This window comes from Camelus ferus, chromosome X (genome assembly GCF_009834535.1).
Source record: "Camelus ferus isolate YT-003-E chromosome X, BCGSAC_Cfer_1.0, whole genome shotgun sequence".
Taxonomy (NCBI): Eukaryota; Metazoa; Chordata; class Mammalia; order Artiodactyla; family Camelidae; genus Camelus; species Camelus ferus.
Genome location: NC_045732.1, coordinates 88198206 through 88221866, shown reverse-complemented (window position 1 = coordinate 88221866; position 23661 = coordinate 88198206). Strand labels below are relative to the sequence as shown.

At 40.2% G+C, this 23661-nt stretch overlaps 1 protein-coding gene across 2 annotated transcripts in view; it reads right to left on the bottom strand.

Annotated features, from left to right (window-relative positions):
- Positions 1-23661, bottom strand: part of GPC3 (glypican 3) — a 371347-nt gene that overhangs the window by 78728 nt on the left and 268958 nt on the right. For both annotated transcript variants that reach the window (XM_032474511.1, XM_032474512.1), the window contains one exon: positions 20517-20637. In XM_032474511.1, coding sequence (XP_032330402.1) covers positions 20517-20637 — 121 coding nt within the window. The remainder of the gene's footprint in view (positions 1-20516; positions 20638-23661) is intronic.

Sequence of the window (23661 nt, the reverse complement as noted above, 5' to 3'; positions counted from 1 at the left end):
ACTGGGGGGAAAGTGCCTTGGAACGTGCTCCACTGATACTAACTAAGCATGTTTGCCTACGTTTCCAGCGTCAGGCTCAATAAGTCAGTGCGATGCTAGGTATCGATTTGTGGTGGGTTTTTTTTTTCCCCCTCTTTGTGGATTCTAGACATCTTGGAATCGACGCCATTGATATTCCAACATGCAAGTTATTATTGCGACTAACACAGCCAGAATGACCTGCTGCTCCACTCCAGGTACGTTTAGGTCCTGCCCTGTCTACCCTGCTCCCCTCTCCAGCTGTCTCGGTGCGGAGGAAACGGGGATTTTCTCCCTCCCCTGCATCTTCTCCAACAACTGTGATGTCAAATGCAATTATTTGCGGAGGAATCTGCTGTATGCATGGATGAAAGGGACACATGCAAATCCTCAACAAGAAAGGGAAATACCAGCTATGGGGAAATGTGTCCCGAAAGCATGCCGCTCTGGCGAGCCTGCCCAAGGCCCCCTGTGCAGATATTAACAAGCTGAACACAATATGACTTTAGGAATGCGGAGAAAAAAACTGTTTAACAGTTGAAAAATCTCCTCCTCAATCTGAGGTCAACCCAGCTAATAAAAAAACTTCAAAAACTTCTGCAAAACCATGAATAAGCCCCAGATGTTCCTGTTCTCCGCTGAACTTTCCACCGAGTTATTTCATCCCCTCTGTTTTTCACAAGTAAACCTACTGCAACCTCTTGCGCTTACCTATCTCTTTCCAAAGAAAATTGCCTCCAGTCAAATTCCTTCTCCCACTCACAGTAACTAATTGTCCATACTGTTATTCATCTCCTTTTCTGAAGAAGAATTAAAGTGGCGATACCCCTTGGTGCAAGGCTGGGGACCTTTTTTCTATCAGGGGCTGCTGACCCATAGGGGGGAGAAAAATCAGTGGGGGCCACAAGCAAGTAAGAAGCCACTTGATTTAGTTTAGCTTTTGTTGGTGTTTGTGGACTAAATATAAAATAAAATATTCATCTCACCTCCTTAAAAAAAATAAGAACAGGAAATGGGGGGAGGATACTCCATTCATAAGATATAATAAATAGCTAAAAAATACTCCAAGTCTATGCTATAGCAAGTTCGGGCAATGAGGTGTTTAAAAAAAAAAAAATAGATGTGGAGGGGGAGATAAGAGAGATTGGAAAAAGAAAAAAAAAATAAAAGTGAGGAAAAGAAAGAAAGAAGCCAGGGGATGGTGAGAAGGGAAGGAGGGCAGCAGACACCCAGAGAAAGGGAGGTAGGGAAAACACAGATGAAGGCTTGGCAAGCTCCCTAGTGAATGTGTTAGTTGCGGTAAACAGCTTGTCCCACCCCTGGTGCTCCCTGGACTACGGGCATTAGAGTAAGTTATCACTGCCCTTTGAAATCCTTATTAGCGTTTTAGCAGTTTAGGAAAAGTCCTCTCTATGCTGAGAAACAGCTGGTCTGCATTGATTTTCAAACTTCAAAGCTATTTTTTGAAATAAAGGTTATTTTCTCAAGAAAGTCTGAAGGTTTTACATGTGTGTAAAGGAATGACTGAAAGTCTCTGACGTTGCAAAGCTGTCAGATGGCCTTATCTTTGGTCTTTGAGAGATTAGAGCTGTCTTATTTCATAGAGTCTGAATGTTATATTTGGAATCAGCATTTATTTCATTGATTTGAAAGGTTTTCCCCCCTAAACTAGATCCTGGTGTAGCAGACAATATCAGGTGGGGACCACATACACATCTCTAAGACACAACAGACCAGTATTCACAGCTCATTAATTACTACTCCTCTCCCACTGAAAGCTGAACTTCTGAATGTCTGCACCTAGCAATCCACTAAGAGAGAAGTTGCTTTTGAGCTGCAGTACTGATTTTAGAGCTACTATATATGTGCTACTGTGCCATATTCTGAGAATGTTTGGGATTACCTTCTGCTGATGGTGTATTCAAGACGACAACAGGAAAACATCCAGACAAGGGGAAATAAAATAATGAAAGATGGGGAAAAGGCACCAAAGGCAAAGCCATATGATGACAGGCTAAAATCAATAGCCTCCAGAGTCTGAAAAGACAAAGGCTACTGGGGAAAATAAGAAAAATGCACACAACTGTGATGGGTAGGGTAACCACAATCTTATGTCTCAGAATGCTGGAATTAAAGGGAGGTACCCCCTTGAACTTGAATGAGATGATTTTAGGCTGATGAAAGGAAGCTCTGCTTTGAATCTGATACTAAACTTAAGGAATTAATTTCCCTAAGGGGTAAGGCAGACAAAAATAGAAATAGGTTCTAAAATGTTTGGGCCAATTTGTGAATGATGGGCTAATGTCGGGTTATTCTGGGAGGCTGAGAAGCTTTGGGGGCCACCTCTAACTGGGTACACATTTCTTCATGTGCCTGTTTGCAAGGGGTCCTGGGTTATGTGGACCATTTCTCTAAAGGTCCTCAGGGCTGCCTTCAGAATTCAGGTGGTGACGCTAGGCTATGAGGCTGAAACACGGGGTCAGTAGGCACTGGTCAGGAGGCCACCAAACCAGACAGTACTCTTGCTGTCTCCTCTCAGGGCCCAGGTTAGGTCTGAGACAGCCAACAGAGACAGATACAGCTCAGGTAGGGATGGAGGGGGTGGAAGAAATCTGGCTTGGACTTGGGTAGTTTCTATCTTACATCCCTCCTCATCTATTTCAAATTTTGTGTTTGTTTGGAATGGAAACAGGAGTATTGCTTTTTCTGATTTAATGATTTTTTAAAAGTATTTGAGCAGAGGACAGAGAGGTAAAAAAGAAAATGAAAATTACCCTGATATTGCTAATGTTTTGATATGTATTTTGACAGAAACTGTTTCCCCATACATAAGTCTATACATGTGCTAATTTCTGTTTAAATCAGATTGTACTTCCCTACTGTCTCATCACCTGCTTTCTTACTTAAATATATCATGAATATCTTTCTATCCACGACAGTATTTTTAAAATATTTTTTAATGGCTGCAGATCATTCCATTGTATAGAAACAACATAATTCACATAATAAGTCTCCTATTGAGAGATATGTGGGTTGCTTTTCATTTTTTTTCTATGCAAACACCACCACTGAAATAGCCTTATACATACATCTTTGTGGACTACCACATTCCTGCCTCGGGAGAAATTGCTAGAGGGAGAGCTGTTAGTTCCAGGGACCTCCTAGATCATGAGACTACCTGAATGGTTCCTCTTCCCTCCACAGAGGAGAAGAAAGTCAGGGAATTTAGAGTACATTCAACCTTTTAGTCTAACTTACAGTCTGAGTGTCAGTTTCTCCATCTGTAAAAGAGAATATTAATGATGGCTAGCTCACAGAATATTAGTGAGAAATAAATGTGGTAATGTAAATCAAAGGGCCTCATAAACTTGAAAACACTTAAATGCAGAGATTCTCATTTTCTCATTAACATCTTCATGTTAAGAATTTGGAGGCACTTTTAGTGAGGACAGGCTCCTCGATGTCCCCACCTGCCACGAAGAGGGCTCCAAGAAATCCCTGAGGGCTTGGCATCACCCTGAAAACACTTCTGAGTCTCCAGACCTGAACTGGCTGCCTTTAGGGCCAGGGGGCCCCTTCAACCTAGTCGATGTCTAGCTGCCACGTACGGAGATGGCATTTGACTCCCCCAGTTTTGTGCTCCGTGGCCTTCACCTGGTGACTGTTTGCCACAGTCTGCTGTACCGGGGAGGAAAGTTTATCACGTTCTCTTCCTCGCTGGGCCCTCTATATATATACCCAGTTTGCGTGGGCCTGAGCTGAACGCTCTGGCAATAAACCAACTTTCTCAGGAAGAAAGAGATCAGTTGCATTACAACACAATTTGCAAATTCCTTTCCAAACTTCTGGTGTTTTCGCTTTGCAAAAAAAAAAAAAAAAAAAAAAAAAGTGCTGGTGTTCTTCATCGCTAGCCAAAAGCACTTATAGATTACGGATTTTTTTTTTTTAATCCAGAAGGGAGCACATAGCAGGCACGGTGCTTTTCATTAGATGTTTTGAAACACCCAGTAGTACCAGCATTCAGCAAGTGCTCGATAAATGCTGTTTTGTCATGATCACTGTCTTTCTTCAGGAATCATTTTTTTAAATTACTTTCCTTTAAAGACAGAATCACTAAGGGAAGGGTAGAGAAAAAATATCTACCTATCAGAGAAATTCTTAAACTATATGGAAGATGAGAGAGGGTGGACAGGAAGAAAAGGATCGAGGAGCTGTGGAGAAAGCAGTACTTCTCTCTCAGGGAAGGCAGCACACCATGAATAGGAGTCAAGTCCCATATTTGGGGGACTTTCAAAAGGAAGATGACAAGTATTTTTGTGGTAGAGCTAGAATTTATACAAATAGATCAATAAGAAAAATATAAAGCAAAATATAAATATAAGTCATGTTAGAGACTACAGTGTTATAAGAAAACAAAAACATAAAAATGATGGCAGGTCCCTAGAAGCCAAGGGCAGTGAGTATCTCATTGATTTTTCTAGTCCCTGTGCGCATCAGGGAATCGATGAAGTCAGGCAGGCCTGGACGAGGGTGATGGCACAGGGATGGAAAAGGATCTCAGAGAAGGAATGTTGCAAAGAATGACCTGGAAGCATTGGTGACTGACCGGCTATAGGGAAGAGAGTTCAGGACTAGTGATGCCAGCAGAGAAGGGATAACTTCAAGTGAGTGGCATATAGTTGGTCCAAAGAATGTGCTGAAAAGCAGACGAGATCAGAGACCCGTTTGTCCTCCCGCACAGAAACTATTCCTAGGGGAAAGAACCAGAAATCTGTGTAAATAGGATAGGTGGTGATAAAGATTTTGATCACTTTATTCACTTTCATAACCTGCAAATAAGAAAGTTCCCCAATATCTAGCTACCTGAGGCATGAATCACCACAGTCTTCAAGATCTGGGAAGACGAGTCTAGAAATAAAACAGGCACATGAATTACTATTTCATCTCAGCTCTTCAAGACTCAACAAGCTGAGCTTGGAGTTGAAAGGAGACAGCCAGAAAATGAAAGTTCCTATTACACTCAGGCTCTGACAGATGAACTAGGTTTCCATCTTGGCTCAATACCGTATTTTACAGCGACAGAGTAGGCATAGGAGGGAGTAGCCCATAGCCTGGAGTCTCTGCCAGAAATCATTCCACTGGATGGGAGCCATGGCATAGCCAAGTAGAGGTCAGAAAAGGGAGACAGAACAGTGAGTTCATGGATTTTCAGGCTCTGTCAGGTTAAGGAACTTCTGAATGAATGGAATGAGGACTCACGGGGAAGACACAATACTTTCATCATGTTTCTCAAGAAAGCGGAGAAACTCAATCTTAAACGTTCTCACAGTAAAACAGAAATGGTAATTATGTGACGTGATGGAGGTGTTAGCTAATGCTAACAATGCCATGGTGGTCATTGTTTTACAATATATAGGTGCATCGAATCAATACACTGGACATCTTAAACTTTCATGATGTAGTTTGTCGATTATATCTCAATGAAGCTGGAAAAAATAAAATAAATTTTTAAAGTGAAGGAAGGACTATTCTAGATGACTTTTGGAAGATTTAGAATATTATGTACATACTTGGAAGGTAAAACCCCAGTGTCACATTTAATAATTGCTTTAATGGTGGAAAGAATCCCTTTACTCTCTGTACGTGCACATACATTTTCTCCCCATTCACATCTGTCTTGTGTACAAAATGCATTCATTCTACCCCAACGTCCCTCAAAGTCTCAACTCATTACAGTATCAACTCTAAGTCCCAAATCTCATTAAATCTTCTTAGCACAAAAGTCCCAAATCTCATCATCTCAATCAAGAACTGGTGAGATGCTGATCCATTCTGAGTCAAAATTCCCCTCCATCTGTGCGCCAGTGAAACTAGAAAACAAGTTATCTGCTTCCAAAATACAATGGGGAGACAGGCATAGGATAAAGTTACATTCTCCCCAAACTGGAATTAAACAGCCAATTCAAAAGTTGGAACAGAGTTGGCGGGAGGGTACAGCTCAGTGGTAGAGCGCATGCTTAGCATGCATGAGGTCCTGGGTTCAATCCCCAGCACCTCCACTAAAAAAAAATTAAAAGAAATAAGTAAACCTAGTTACTCCCCCCAACACACACACACAATAGAAGTTGGAAGAGAATTCTTCACTTATTCATGCAATAAATAGGTACTGGTCACATCCTATGTGCCAGGCACTGTTCTGGAAGCAGAGGATACAGTGGTGAGTGGGGCAGACAAGACCCTATCCTTCTGGAAGTGCTGTAAACAAGCTTCACCGCCTAAATGAAACACCTTATCTGCTGCCTTCTTAGCATCTGCTCTGACGGCAAGGGTGCAGGAGTGCGGAGGTGGAGACAAAGTGGTACCGAGTGCCTGCCAGCCCGCCAGCCCGCCAGCCCGCCCGCCCCAGTGAAAGGTCAGGGCCGCTCATTGTTAGCACATGCTTGAGTCAAATGAACCGGCGGGGCCCTCTATATAAAGTGTATAAAGTTCTTGGAGACTATTCTAGGGAGATAGTACAAACTGTTCAGTGGCTGGCATAATTAGAAAAAAACACAGGAGTTGATAACAACAAATGGGAAAATGTGTTTTAAGATGGTTGGAGAGGGCGAACAGTCACGGCTTCACTTGGGTCCCCCCACTCTTCTTTGTGAGGCTGTCACGAAACACAGTCATCTCTCCAGCACATCTAAGCACCCACGGTGGCAGCTGAAGAAAAACCACTATAATCTCTCTCAATCTTTCTCACAGTTTTGGTCATTTTTGAGACTTTGGTGAATGGATGGCACTCAACCTTCAACAGCCAAGGAGCCCCTTTTAATTGGAATCCTGACTGAAAAAAGTGTGTAACAAATTGATTTAAAAAGTAATAGTTAACACATTCTTCAGGGACTCTAAATACTCCATTATGAGAACTTCTGCTGAAGGTTCAACGAGGTACTGGAATTAAAAAAAAAAAATTTCTATTGTGAGACCTGGATAGGGTACTGGTCTGCTGTGAGGTGACACCATGGAACCTTCTCTCCTGAGACCCAAACCACTGCACGCAGCCAAAAATGACTGGCCCAATTTTAGGGACCGAGTACTTCCCTTCCCCTAAACTGTTCCATCAGGAAGTGGAAAGGAAGGTTCATGAATTTTAATCACAAGCTTCACTTCTTTGCCTTGAAAACCTGATCAAGCTTAACTGGACTCCTTGCCTCTTTTTTTTTTTTTTTTTTTTGGTGCTTTTTTTTTTTTGGTGCAGGGGGAGACGTAATTAGGTTTATTTATTTTTTTTAATGGAGATACTGGGGAATTGAACCCAGGACCTCGAGCATGCTAAGCATGTGCTCTACCACTGAGCTATACCCTCCCCCTACATTTAATTTTAATATTGCTTCAAGTCCTAAGCCCAAGACGTGTTTCATTTCTGATCTCCAAGCCACCCTTCATGCTCCTGGTAGCATTAAAATCATAAAACACTGACCTGACCATGTCGCTCTTGTTCCAATCCCTTCACTGGCTCCTCACTGCTAACAGAGGAAAGTTCAGATTCTTTATAGTATGCGTGGCCCTCCCAAACCTTGTACTACCTTTTCAGCCTCATCCTTCCCTGCCTACATCCTCCTCCACTCCGGCCAGTGGCCTCCGCTCTCCGGCTACTGATGTACCTCCACGTCTTTGTGCCACTGTTCACACCACATTCCTCTGCCAGGAAGATCCTTCCCTCCAATCTTGATTTGTCAAAATTTTCATCTTTCAAAGCCTTAAAGGCTTAAAGGCTACCTATTTTTGAAGTCTTGTCTAATTCTTCTGGTAGAAATTAATCCTTCCCTTCTCTGGGCTAGTATAGTCCTTGGTTCATGTTTCTCTTGTGACACTTACACTGTGCCTTGGATTATAGTCATGTAGGTATGTTTTCATCACCCTCCTTGAAAGCAGGAACTGTGCTTAAGCTACCTTTGTATCTGCAGCTCCTACCCCCAGTACATAGAGCTGCTCAATATTAAACAAATGAATTCAAAAGGTAATGCCACATGTATACGTGATAAGTGTGTATAGGGAGGGGGGACTCTTTATGTCTTTATCAACAGAGCCCACCAAACTCAGTGCTACACACACCTTGGACATTCAATAAATATCTGCTAAATAAATTGTGAGAGGAAAAAATATACATAATATAGGCATTATATATTGTATAAATTATATATACTTACATATATAACTTTTATTTTACTTTATTTTCTGTCTGATGAGCTTCATTTTGAAAAGTAGTCATGGCTTAAGTGGTTTCCAAGAACCACAGATAAGAACAAAGGCCGTTCAACCAAGTAGAAGCCCAGAGCTGAGCTCCATCTCAGGATCTTATAATGAAAGCCGTAGCTCTAACAATAATTTGTACCATGGCTTATCAGATTGCAATTATCGATCAGCCAATTTGCCACACAATAGCTCAGGGAATGGCAGTCTCTAAAAAAGAAATCAGCAATAAGAAAAGTGCTCCCCACAGGGATACCCTCATCCTATACTTGGGCCTGGAGAACAAAGGCAACAGTGCCACTGGATTCTGGTCTGGAGAGCCTACAGCTCTCAACTGTCTTCAAGAATCCATGTGCAGCTATAACGAAGCGCCCCTAACTTGGCTTAATCTTTTGTATTAGCTCATTAATGAGTCTGGATTCCTTCCCCATTTTCCATGGTATCCCAGGCAGGGACAAAGGCTAAGGCAGCAGGGGGCAGCTCTCCTTTTGCCTGACAACAAGTGGTGGCTGGTCCCAGCCTATAGCTAACAAATTCCATAGTTCTTTGATGGTAGAGCTCATGGAATGGGTCTTGTCTGCCTTCGGCTCTGCAATGCAAAATAGAGCTTTGGTAATTTGGGCCCAGGTAGTGTTCCTGACATCTGTGACATCATCCTAACAGCTGAAAGTGATGGTGTCTCAAGAAAGCTCAGTAGCCCCAAGCCCTGTGAATTCTTTCTGTTCTGTCGGCATATGAAATACACACACGCATGAACATATTACAGGCCGTGCAAAATCATTCTAAATACCTCCTATGAGACATCTGCCAATAAGGATATCATGTCAGCCGGGTTTTAAATATAGGAACCTCTCACCATCTTCAACCAGAGAGCAAAATGCAAAAGGAATGCAGATTAACTTGCCCTGAACTTTATAGCTCTGAAGTCTCTTCACTTGATGCCATCCTTCCATGAAAGGTCCTGATGGGGCTGAAGAGTGAAATGGGACTTCTGGATCATGTGCTAAGATCTCTAAGCTGTACTCTAAGCGCAGCCTGACTATTTATAGATCCTCCACTTTAGGGCAGAGTTCAAACTTGGGAAAATCTGAGGAACTTGATTTAAGTACACACTCCTTCATATATATGTACATTATATATGTATATATTACATATGATACATGTGATTTTTAAAAAAATTTATCATCTTCATTTTCCATTCAGTTACTTTGATCCAAACTAAACTTTAAATAGTTCAAAAAATCTGTCGAAGGTTGGCTAGATATATTTTTCCAAGAATCATTATGGTTTAGATAATTATATGTAGACTTTTAAGTCATTTAAACAACAATCCAAACGAGAAAAGCTGTAGTCCCTACATTCTAGACATTGATAAACTGAGGCAGAGTGAGTCAAGCTACTTAAAAGGTTACTTCTGACTTTCTGTTATTTTATGCTAACTCTTCATAATAGCATAATATGAAGAAAAAGAGTAGTTATCATTTATTGTGTTACACACGCATTACCTCTAATACTTCTACTAACCCTTCAGAATAGATTACAGTATACCCATTTCACAGGTTAGGAGACTCGAGTACAGGAAGGTTAAATAATTTGGCCATTAGCCAGGCAACTACAAAGTGACATGTCTGGGACTTAAACACAGATTTCTGTTTGGCTCTAAAGCCCTTGTACTTTCCCCCAAACTAGATTACATAGTGTCGTGGCTCTCAAATTTCTCATGACTCTAAATCACATACCAGTAAGACTTTACAACTGAAACAGGTAGTGTTGATTTAATAAAAACTCATGTGGAACAGTGAACTTTACTATCCCAAAATAGACCTTTTGAACTGTTAAAGAGGAGAGATAATATTTCTCTAGTTACTCACTTCCATGCCTCTCCCTCCTCCACCTCAACATATAAAGCCCTCCTTGAACCCCTCCAATAAGGGGCACGACATCAAAAGAGCTGCTACGTCATGTTTGTGAATCTACATGTACTACTTTCCATTTATCCCTGTAACATTTCACTTTGCTCATTTGCTCTGCCCTTTCATCCTACTGAGTGGTTGTTAGATCCTGATTGTGGCATCTGTGTTAGCTAACCCCATCTAGCTTTATGCCATCGCTAAATATTAGAAATATGACTTCTCTGTCTTCAGTTAAGTCACTGGTTAAAAACTTGAGGCAGTAAGGGTCAAAGCAAACAACTAAAAGCCTCTCTCCAGGCTGACATTGATACGTTAAGAAAATACTCCTTAGGAGTGATGGTTAATGAGCTACACATTTACCAAACTACATGATTACTTAGCCAACATTTTGTGTCACTTATTAAAAAACGTCTATAGGAATCTCTGTCAAACGCCTTTTGCTGAAATGTAGATATACCACGTCTGCGCCATGCGTACACACACAGAAGGGGAAATGGCCTGGTTTGTTCTGAGTGAGCCCATGGTGGCTCCTAGTATCATCACGATGGCATCTGAAAGCTCATGCTCTCCAAGATTCTAGCCTAGAATTTTGCTGAGATGTGATACCAGGCTCCCTGATTTGTGGTTTCCACAATCCAATTTCCACTCCTTATTAAAGGTGAGCATAAAATTTTGTGCCTGTTTCCAGTCTTTTGGCTCTTGTTCTACTTGTTGTGATGACTCAAAATTTGCCAATAGTGATAACATGATAATAACCAGAGGGCTTTTCAGTGCCTTGGGATATAACTGACCTGAACTTAGGCCTCATTGTCTATGACATATCACAGTGTAATTCTCTTGGCTTCTTTGGTCTTCTCAACTGCTTGCCCATAGTACTGAATAGATACTACCTTGAAAAGTGATGACCTAGCAAAACATATACTGTGAAGAAAATAATATCTAAATCAACTAATTAAACAATAAGATCATACTTTAACCATATTAGGAAATTACCCAATAAAATGAAGTACATATGAATAATAATGCAATTTTCACTTTGGACATCAATTAGAACTCGGCTGGAAATAGTCCACTTAATAGTTGCTATGCAAAATCACCTTGGTTGTTATCTAAGGAAAGCATATAGTTACGCATACAGAATAGACCCCATTCTTATTATTTTACATTCACTAAGTACTAACACTCAGCCTACAGAGAATATGGAAACATCCCTAGTCATATGTCAAGTAAGCTTACAGTTGAAGGTTAGGTCTCAAATAATCATGGGCAGAAAGAAGTGAGGCCAAGCATTTGGTTGAGCCAATTAACATGGGGCTGCCACTCAGGGGCAAAAGTATCTATAGAAAAGCTGGTTTTATTCCCATTGAATTTTATCAGAATCCTAATGCCATAGACAAGGAAAATCTAGTTGTGTTGGTCTTCAGCTTCAAAGAAGACACTTTTGGCTCAAGAGTAATGAACCATCCAATAGGAACATCATTTCCAGTAGGAATAATGTCTCCACCAAGCCATTCATACTCTCCATTTTAACTGTGAGTTAAAATATTGTCTCCATTTTAACTAACAGTTCCTTTTAGGAGGTGGCTGATGGGGATTGGAAGGCATTCTGTGGCTGCTTTGTGTATTATAGATACTTAGAATATTCATTGAACCAATGTTCAAGTGAAGAAATGGCTCAGATGGGATTAAATCTTTAATATTAGCTTCAAGGGCACTGTGAGATATCTTTAAATTGTTTTAGCAGTTGAAACCCTTTGTTTAAGTGACATCTTACTTAAAAGATCCATATGTAAAGCAGATTTTAGAAATGCTCTGGTTAAAATAGGAATGGGGGGCTCAGAATAACCCCCACAGCACCTCTCCCACAACTCTACTCCCTGTGGAACACAATCTGAATACACTGCCAAAACAATTGAGCTGATGGGCACAGAAGCCCACTTACTAATATGATGCTAATTCTGCCATTCTGGAAGGAGGGAGAAGGCACTGGTTAAATTATTATAGGGAGCCCAGGAAGGTGGAGGACTTGTGATTCAGAGCATGAGAGTAAAAGGATGATTAATCCTCAATGGGGACAGGAGCCCAAGTCAGACTTTGTGAGTGGGTATAAGGCCACAAGCAACAGGTCCTCCTGATTCTGTCTGCTTTTAGTTCAGTGATCCCAGCAGAGACACCCCCCCCGCACCAGCCTTAGCCCATGTGCAACAAGTGCTCACTGGGTTTAATGAAGCAGTGGGCACTGAGGTGTACTTGTCAATGACCAAACAGTAGTTAATAGATGTGACAAGAGATAAATAATTAGCAAGGTCATGCCTCATGCTATACCACTTTTTGTTCCAAAGATGCACTGCTAAAGGACAGGCTTCTGCTATGATTGGGAGTACTGTATAAGACAATGTGCTTGCTATTTACTGTAGCTAAGACATGAAAGCAACCAAAATGTTCACTGACAGATGACTGGATAAAGATGTGGTTTATATACACACACGTGTGCACAATGGAGTACTACTCAGCCATAAAAAAGAATGAAATAATGCCATTTGCAGCAACATGGATGGACCTAGAGATGATCATATTAAGTAAAGTAAGGCAGAAAAGACAAGTATCACATGATATCACTTATAGGTAGAATCTAAAATATACAAATGAACTTATTTACAAAACAGAAACAGACTCACAGACATAGAAAACAAACTTATGGTTACTGAAGTGGAAAGGGGGGAGGGATAAATTAGGAGTTTGGGATTAGCAGATACAAACTACTATATATAAAATAAACAAACAACAAGGTCCTACTGTATAGCACAGGAAACTATATTCAATGTCTTGTAGTAAGATATAATGGAAAAGACTATGAAAAAAAATGTATGTATGTATGACTGAATCAGTTCGCTATACACCAGAAGCTAATACAGCTTATAAACCAACTATACTTAAGTAAAAAAAAAAAATGTGCTTTCATGTTTGCAAACATGCTTTGCACTGCATCATGTAGGAGCCTTTGGAAGCACAGCAAAGGCTCTAGAATATTAAGCTGCTCGTTTTTGAGTCCAAGCTTTGTCATTCACTCATAGTATGACTTTGGACAAGTCATTTCCCTCTCTTGGCTTTAATTTCCTCATCTGTAAAATCAGAGGGTTGAATCCTATGACCTAAAGGCTCCTGCAAACTATAATCCTGCACTTATGTAACCCTACCCTTTAGCACAGAAACTGGTTAACATTGGATGTGAAAAGTACCTTAAATGGAATCTAAATTTAGAAATAAATTGAGGGCAGCAAAGGTTGAGTTCTCTGAATGAATTGATCAATAAAATATTGTGTATGAGTGTCTATTCTGTATATGATACTATGTTGGGTGTTAGAGGAAACAGTTGTGTGCATGATCCTGAACTTTAGGAGCTGACAGTCCAGAGGCAGGATATATATTCATAAATATACCTGGGTAAAAGTTGTCTCTGAATTTCCAGATAGTATTTGAACATACATATACTGATAAACTGCTTATAATCAAGGTTTGTGGGGTAGAGAGCAATCATTTGTAACCATTTATTTTAAAAAGGTTGTGTTGCCTTTGGCCAGTAGGTAAATGTAAATAGAATATGAGACCCTATGGATTTCAGAGATATTTTGGAGATATATTTCTAACTTTGTAAACCTGGTAGCTTTATAATTTGATAGAATTCCCTTTTCGTGTAGACTTTGTCTTCCCATAGCTAACACTTCCAATAGTTCTAACTAAAAAAAGAAAAAAAGCATATGACAGAGTATAATACTGCAATGAAAAAAGATCAGCTATTTCCCTTCATTGCTAAGTCAAAATCACAACACTGCAATCAACAATATGTTGGCTTACCACTCTTGACTAATTTTCCATTTTTGAGTAATTTAATTCAATATGCAAGGATGAAAATACATGACCCAATTTAAGTCCCTTTAATCCTGTATATTCTAAATAAAGCAAATAGTTCATTTTCAAGAAATTTAATATGAAATCCTTGGGAATTCATTTGGTGTAGTGTTATTAAACTGTACATGGTAATTAAGATATTAAAAACACATGCTCCCCAAAGGCACCAGACACTGTAATTATTTTTCAGGCTATTAAGGAAAATGACAGAAGATTTTTTTAATGATAAATGTGTTCTGGAATGCAGCAGCTAACTCCCTTTTACTTCATGAAATCGTGTTTTAGCTCCACAGAGTCTAGGTCTGGTATTTAAAGACAATCTCACGTTGTCCTTTTGTAACTCAAAAGTCATTCATCTTCTCTCGTTAACATGCTGTTGTAGATACTCTGTCTTTCACACACACGTGCGTGTGCGTGCACACACATGCACACACACAAGCATACACACACTCTAGCTCCATAAGGAAATGGCAGTTTCTAGAGTTCTGCCACACTACTTGTATGTGAAGAAGTGTGACAGACAGTGGGACATAATTCCATTTGGAAAGGCCTTTTATTTAAATTTGACTCTCAAAAGGTTTCTCCTTTATTTAGAATTTTAGATCAGTGTTAGCTCTTTCAGCAACCATTAGAGTAGGCCCACATTTTGTAACTCTCAGTGGTTTTATTGTAAGAAGACTCTGAAAAAAGTGACTCCAAGTGTTTTCGATCATGCCTGAGATTCGTCTGAAGATTTTTTAAATCACATGCTAAGAAAAGTCCTGGGTAATTTTCTGACACATAACAACTTTACTAATTAACTTATTAAAATGTTAACTTTCTATTTCAAAAGTTAGTGTCTTTTCATGATACCAGAGCAATCTGTCAGGTATCTAAAAAAATACTTTTCAGGTGTTTATGAAGGGGGATTGAAGTGGAGACATTCCACTGTCTGCTGCACATTTAAAATTTTCTTTGACCACTTAAAATCATTTAATGAATTACAGATAGCTAATAGAAAGTTTGTCTGTTGTCTATAACTCAAACCCAGGTCACAAAGTGCCTCAGTTTCCACATCATACAGTGTGATGCTTAGTTGTCTAAGAATCTTGCCAATTGAGATTTGGTAAACATGTGCTTATTCTTTCTTTGCTGCTGATTTTAGAGCTTCAGACCATAGACATTAGGATGTGAGGGACTTGGAAATCGTTAGACAAATTAAGGAGTTTCTGCTATCTGTGCTTCTGCACATCTTTTATATATGGGTCACGTTAACCATAGCAAGGTGTGCCGTGTCTTTAAAGATGAAGAAGGAAAGAGCACAGAGACTGGCATCAGTGGCCCTGGATTCTAGGTCCAGTTCTACCACTTAATATACATAGGTCAATGAGTCTGCTAGTACCCACCGTTTCTTCATCTAGTAAATCTAGATAATAATGTCTGCTTCTCAGAGCCATGGTGAAGACCAATTTATACAATGTACACGAAAGAGCTTTACAAACTGGACTGTGCTATGCAAACTTATGGCAGAATTATTATCATTCATATGGCGTCCCAGGGCTAACATGATCTGAAGACAGGTCACCTATCTGGTTCTGGAGGAAGGAAACTTAGGAGTGATAAATGCAAAAGTGTTTTTTTTTTTTTATATAGTTTAATGTCTTCACAGCCTAATGAGAACAAGGCAAGAGAACAGAAGAATTGGGTGGGGGGAAGGGCAAGTTTAAGTTCCATCTGCCCAGGCTGGAAGACTGGTGGGAAGGGAAGAATCTCTGAAAAGATGAGAGGTTACAAAGTAGAAAGGGATGACCTGGGAACAGGGTGTTTTAAAAAGAGTAGTGGAGCAGAGAATAAAGTCACAAGTCTTGTTCACAAGAGGGTGCTGGGTTAAAGCCTGACCTTGAGCCACAAATCACGGAATCACACGGCTGGAAGGAATCTTAAGAGGCCACCTCGTCCACTCCCCCACCATTCAGCAGGACATTTCAACCATCCCAAACAGATGAGACTTTATCCAATTTTGAATGAATAGCTCTGACATCACATGGGCAGGTACTGACTGCTCTGGCTTCAACTGTTTACAACGGGCTGGAAAACAATTTCTGGAATTTCATTTGAACCTCAACTGAAACTGGGGAAAAACAATAAACAGATAGATTTTCCTTGGGTACAATAATTTCTGTAGTAGTTTAGGGACTGCTAAATGAGCATTAACTACACAGCTACTCTTAGAGAGAATGTTACTGACAAAACTGGATTAGAGGACAAACGGCCTGCAGTATCATAGGGATAAGAATGTATTGTGATCATTTTTGGTATCTGTGGGGTCTTCTCTCCATGCAGGAGCCTTGGAGCAGGATACTAAGAAAAATAAAAATTTTTAAAGCAATATGGCCCAGCAAATTCTAGGACTGACACTGAGGACGTAAAAGAATTCAATTCCTCTCCTAACACAAGACAATAAATCCTCACACAAATTAGAAACTGAAAAGGAAATAAAAAGGTCCTCATTTCCAATCGTGGGAATGTTACACATGAACTGGGGCTTGGAAGTAGGAGGGGAGAACATTCCACACCTGCAGGCCTTCCCAGGAAAGAGGCCCAGGCCTGACCCTGAACCCATCCCCTCCAGGTTACACCATGGGACTATCAATATGGAAATAATGTTACTTTATTCCCTTAGTGAGTATATTATTTCCAGTGCTATCAACAGCAACCACAACCTGAAAGGAGGCAGCTGAGAATTTCCATGGAAGAAAGTGAAGAGTTATTCTGGGATGTGCTCATAAATGGCCTCGCTGCAGTCCATCTGGATGGATACACAGGAGCAGACGTGCATCCTGAGAAGGTCTGTGTTCATTGTGGTGTGTGCTGGAGCATCTTACTGTAGTTTAATACATCCAGCACCAAGGAAGGGGCTTAGGAAGATGACATTACACTCCTGGATTCACCGCTCACTTACACATGAACTTGGGCAAGTTCACTTGATTCTACCTTCTCATCACTAAAACTTTAGGGCAATTCTGTCAGGCCTTCAGTGAATCCAGATGTTTGGCAGTGTAGGGGAAATAACATCTGGATGATTGAATTTTCAACTGAACTTACTGGATGTTTTGGCCGCATGCCCACACAGCCTTCCATGGTTTTCTGCCTCAGTTTCCCTACCTATAAAAAAGGGGGAAACATTATCACTTACCTCCCAGGAGGCAGTGAGGATGAAATAATATCCGAGGGTAACAATGGGTTCCTGAAGAGAATGATTCTGTGATGGTACTCTATCTTACACAATTCCAGCTTGGATGTTTTTTCCAATATAAGCAGTTAGACTTTTAGGACATGTAATCACTTTGAAAGGTGGTTAAATGCCATACAAATAAAACACATTACCATCATCAGCATCATAACCTTCTTCCTTATGACTTCCCTAAAGTGGCTCACTTTCAGATTCAATCACAGCTAAATAGGAATTTTATTGAAAATCTGAAGGAAGATGTGTTTTGGCCATGTAAAACCACAGATGAGGAAAAAAAAAAATCAATGTTTGTGTTTGGAGCCCAACCAATTTCAAGAGCTTAACTTAAACAGGTAAAACTGGTCTATCAATGAGAATTAATTGGTTGCTCAATGGTATTTGTAAGGGAACCAAAAATGTTCACACATACATCCACAGCAGAGGTAGGAGAAAGGAGTTGTAATGGTGACCTTTTCGACGCTGACAATACACACCTCCCTACCTATGAGGTGGCTTCAGCTTTGGTGGCTGGAAGTGAGCATAAAGAAAAAGAAGGAAACAATATGGAAGAGAAAAGAAGAGATGCATTAAAGGGATGTCTTTGATCCACCCAAACAGAATTAGAGCAGCAAAAAGTGCTGGAATTCTGCTCCCTTTCAAACCCACTCAAGTCCTGCATATAGAGAAAATCCTGAATATAAGAATCATCTTAACTCTGTCACACACATGCAATTATCTATATTTGTGTGTATGTAAACTACATGATTATGTATACATTTTATAGAATGATATTTTAATTTCTAATCCTCACAACAATCTCATAAGAAGAGGTTTTGATGACTCTATACACTATGTACGGGGGAGAAAACTAAGGCTCAGAGACTTGAATGACTTGCCCAAGGTTATATATCTCATAAGATCCACAGCTGGATTCAGGTCCATCTGGATCCAAAGCCCATATTCTTTTTTTTTTTTTTTTAAGTAAAGTGAGAATTTAATAAAGGATGAATAGTACACTGGCAAGGGGAGAGCGGGCAGGTTCAGGTGAGCGGCTGCCAAAGCCGTATTCTTTTCACTCTACTGCATGGTCTCCCGTAGTATTGATAACAAACACCTAAAAGTCTTCACTACAGGGGCATGCTATAAATAGCTTTAGTGGCTGTTAGGTTATATAGAAGCCCATGTTTGATGCAGCTTTCCCTTTTTCCAGGATCTCTGTCTGGCCTGCCTTGTGAAATCCTTCTCCCAATAGCCTAGCCCACCACAGGCCTAAGCAAACCACTCAAAACTGAGGAGTAGCTTCTCTCTCCTGGCTCTTCATGAGAGGCTGCCTTTGATTTGTACTTAAACATTTTCCACACGTGTGCTTCCCCTCTCAGGAAGTGGTAAAAACAGAGTTCTTTTGAATTCTCAGACTCCCTGGCACCTGGATGAGCACACAGTTGGTATTCCTTAATGGCTGTTGACCAAAGAGATCTGTTGACAATATTGTTCATTTAGAATCAGGGGCACAGTGATGGACCCTGAGATTTTGGCCTCACCAGTCCTTGGGTCTAACCAGTTGAGATGAGTCACCTAGACACATTTAGTTTGAGATAATTTGGAAAAAATTCAGAGGACAATGCAGAGGATACTGTCACTGTCCCCAGGTAAAGCGTACCCGTTCCGCAGTTAGTGCTTTACGTTGTACTCTGAACTCTTCAGAGATGTGTTTTGAAATAATCATACTATAACTAACCAGACTTTATAGAACTTCACGAGGTTGTGAGTTCACCCAAAGAAGGGTCTGTTGTGCAAATCCTGCCGCTGTCATGTGCTCAGCAGCAGTAACAGCTATTTAGTAAGTGCTCAGGGAGTACAGACTGCTTTATTAGGCACTGGAAGAGTCACCCTCAGATGTGTAGTAAATATTTTCACAATGCCATTTGCAGTGAAATGTATTGCTATTAGAAAGCCCTTCCAAACATTTCCTAAGAATCACAAAAATTTCACTGCTAAACTTTATATTAAAAAACAAAATCATGTCAATGTCTTCATCCACAAACCTCTGTCTTTGTATAAGGATTTTAGTTTCGATAAGTTCTTCCTGGTTGGGGGTGGGAAGGGTACAGCTCAGTGGTAGAGTGCATGCTCAGCATGCCCGAGGTCCTGGGTTCAGTCCCCAGTACCTCCATTAAAAGAAATGAATAGATAAACCTAATTACCTCTCTCCCCAAAACAAACAAACAAACAAACCAAAACCAAATCAAAAAAAGTTCTTCCTAGGCTACAAACAGAAGTCAGTGGTGCCAGGGCCCTTCCACCCATGGATCATGGGGTAGGAACGCTGTTACTCTGGTTATATGGTGGCACTTTTGATGGCTTTTATTTTTTTTTTTACTCTAGTCACAAAGCAATCACAAGCAGATGGTACGACTAATTTCTATTTGTGTCTTAGTTACTAAACTCCCTCTGAAAGGAAAAACTGTATAGGTCAAGGGTATCTGTGGGTGTTTCTGTGCGTGGCAGTGAGTCAGAAGTTGGCAATGGTGCAGCAGAGCTGGTCCTCTCATATCTTGCTCGGGGCAGTGAAAGCTCGTACACCTCCACTGGAAAGGAGTTTGGAAACATGCATCAAAATGCTCATATCCTTTGACTCAATAACTCCAGGATTTTAAGGAACTGATCTAAGATCAGGAGACAGCACTATGCATAAAGAGGTAGTTTCATTTATAATGGTAAAAATTTGAAGCAATCTGAATGCACAGCAAAAGCAGGCTGATTAATTATAATTAATACTAAAAGGAATCTTATGTGGCCACAAAAATGATTAATATGAAGCTCTGTGGCTACATGAAAAAATATTTCCAATATACTGTTAATTTTAAGAACTAGACATCACTTGTATACTTCCAGCTATGGAAAAAGTCTTTGTAAGTGTGATTTTCTCAACAAATATTTAAAAAGAACATGTGAAAAAATGAAAACAGTATAGACTAGTGGGATTGTGAGAAATACTTTTCCCTCTGTTTTCCAAGCTTTCTCTTCTATTACAATATTTTCTTTATAATTTAAAAGAGGGGTGAAAAACAAGGATCAGAAGTCCTTTTTAGCAGAGAGAATTTTTGAAGACAGTGAACAATGGAACAATGGCTGCCTCTCCAAAAGCCCAAGAATACAGTTTGAACCCTGGACACCATCCATCCTTCATTTTTGGCCATTTCCATTTTTCTTGGATAGACACATACCTGGTTAATGTGCTTCAGTTTGTCAATAATTTGACTGACCACTGGCTCAGGGCCCTTCATTTTCAGCTCATGGAGGTTGAATTGATTTTTCATTCCATTCCTCGCTGCCTTTTGGCTGTATCTGGAAACATGAAGGTAAAGAAAAGCTGCGTTACAAGAGAGTGTCAAACAAAGTGCAAGCTGATTGTATTCGGCACCAGTGGTCAAGCTGACCAGAAGCTCTCTTTGGCCTTCCAACCCAGGGAATGATTGAATGGTTCAAGGGTAGACCACTCCAGACAGAGTCCATTTATAGTGGAGAATGTTCATTCAACAGTCAACAAGTATTAATTCACCACCCTTTTATTCCAGGTGTTGGGGATACAACAATGAACGAGACAGACAAGGTCTCTGCCCTTCTTGGGCTCTCAGTCTGGTGTGGAGTGCAGAGGAGCATGCAGGGTGAGGAGGGCTCCTAAGGGAGGTCCTGGGTCCTGGCCAGGGAAGACACAGAAAGGACCTTAATTCTGAGTGTGCTGTCTACTCATTTGAAGGAGAAAGACTCTTGCATGTTCTTTACCTCTTCTTTCTTCTCCACTTCCTCCTCCCATCATTTCCTGCAGGCCTGGGAGCTGGGCTGCTTCTCAGGAGGCTTTCCCAAGCCATTTGGCAGCCTCCGTCCATGTTCTCCCCAGGAAAACAGACCACCAGTTCAAGGGAAGGTTTTAATGTGCTTCCCCAGGATCAGCCTAGCCTTTCACTTCAGGACTGAAGAGTCAAAGTATCTATGGACATCCTCACCATATGACAATGGGCAATATTTACAAGCCGGGCGATTCTGCCCTTCAGTGTGGGACTTTGCCAACTTTGACTGGGACAGTAATTCACTACTGAGGTGGTCTCTTTGCTGCCCCTTATGGTTCCAGGGCTGTACACAGAGTTAGTCCTCATCTTGCAAAACAAAGCAAACAAACGCCAAACAAAACCAAGAAACAGATTTCATTTCTTCCTTTATCTTTCATCATGGAGAAAGACCAGAACACTGTTCCCAAAGGGGAAAAAAGTTTTTGATCTCTGTTTTGCTTTTTCTTCATCCTGATAATGGTATATTTTCTTAAAGGAATGGAAAAATTCGCAGGTCTTCTGCTCTCACTTCATACACTTTCAAAAATGTAATTTTTTAACAATAGGGCAGCTGAATTAAGGACAAATTCATGTTTCTTTTACTTATATTTTTAATTACAAAAGTAACAGTGCTCATTGTAAACAATTCACACAGTATAGAAATAAACAAAGCATGAAAGAAAAGAGCTTGCATTGTCGTACCCTTCCAAGAGAGAACAAGGTTAACAGTTCGATATGTATTCTTCTCGGGTTTTCCCATGCATATACCAAGATGTAATTTTAAGCAAAGTTGGAATCATACTAGTCATACTGATTTGCAACTTCTTATCACTTAATATATATCTTGGATATATTTCCATGTCACAACATAAAAAACTGCCTTGTTCTTATTCCTCTGAATGGCCATATGACAATTTATCTAATTCCTTCTGATACACAATTGAGGTACTTCTAATATCTTCCTAATATAAACAGTGCTGCAAAGAACATCCTTGTGTTCCAATCTTGGTACATTTGCATGAATATCTATAAAGGATAAGTTCCTAAAATGTAATCAATTTATATTTCTAATCCCAAATTACGACATACAAGGAATAATTAATACTACTGTATTTTTGCACAGCATTCTACAAAGCAGTTTCATATCTCTCAGCTCCTTTGAGCTTCTCAAGCCCACTGTGAGGTGATAGGGCAGACTTCATTATCTCTTTATTACTGAAAACTTCACAACTTCAGAGGATACTGATCTGATTGTGCTCCCCTCCATGATATAATGCATCTGGTGATATTAAGGATGTGCTTTCATGCTACCGTGCACGGTAGCAGAGAGGTCAGGAAATCCAGGTCTGACTTTCATAATTAAGAGTCATCTTCTGAGAAGGAAAATATTTTGTACGAAAGTTGAAGAGAACATCTGATTGCATTTCTTCTAAAATGGTAGCCTAACAATATTTAGTTTATTTAACTTTCATATTCAGTTTACCTAACTTTAAAAGCCAGTGAATATACAGGTCACCACACCAACCAATACATACCAGTTGCTTTTGGGGGCTGTACTAAGGTAATGTAAAGCAACAGGCTTTGTTTATATGTGTGGTGGGAATCAGCTCCCTGCTAGCCTCCTTTTTTTATGTTCATATATAATGTTGTCTGTTTAAATATCATCTCCCTCTTGATGATATCAAACTCCATCTTTTACTGAGTCCTGAAGCAGAGACCCTCTTCACAGGTAAAGAGGTAAGGCTCATTGTAAATCTTCTGAAATGAACTTCAGGAATGTGTCCCTAGAGACATGACCTTGGACTTGCTCATATCAAAGCTTGCCGGCCGCTTTCCTGACCACTCCTACAAGACAAACATCTTCCTGAAGTTTATTATCCTCGCTGGAAGAGTGTAAAGATATCTGCCAACTTAATGATTCTGCCCGGTGCTCCCTCTTCTCAATCATTTATAACTATTGAATCAAATTAGTCCCATAGATGATGCCTTGTGGCCCTATTGTCTTATTTTCTGCCATTTCAAAGAGTGCCCCTTTAGCTTTATTGTTTGTTGTTGTTGTTTCTTATCTCCTAGACATGGATAAGGAGCTACAACTAAACAGTGCTCCCCAATCACATAGTGACTCAAGTTTTTAAAAACAGCTTTGAGTTTAAAAGCTTGCCAAACTTTTTGGAAGTCAAAATAGCACCCACTGTTTGGCTCTATCCATGTGCTATTTCAATCCTCAAAAAACTCAAGAAAATTAAGCAAGGATTTTAGTTACAGAAGAGTTGGGAAAAGCTGGTCTATGGCTTAGACCTACAACTTTCTTTATTTTATTTACTCCACAAAGCAGTAACCAAAAGTACTGGTTCGACTGATGCTAAAATACAGTGGCACTATTTTCAAACTCTGTGTTCTTGCCCTATCCCTTCAGGCATCTCAGTACATCTCCTCCAAGCCCCAACAGCATGTCTTTTTCTCACCTCTCTATCCTTTTCTCCTCACCCAGACAAAATGTAGAACAGCATCTTAAAAGCCATGAATGTTAATGTGGAATACT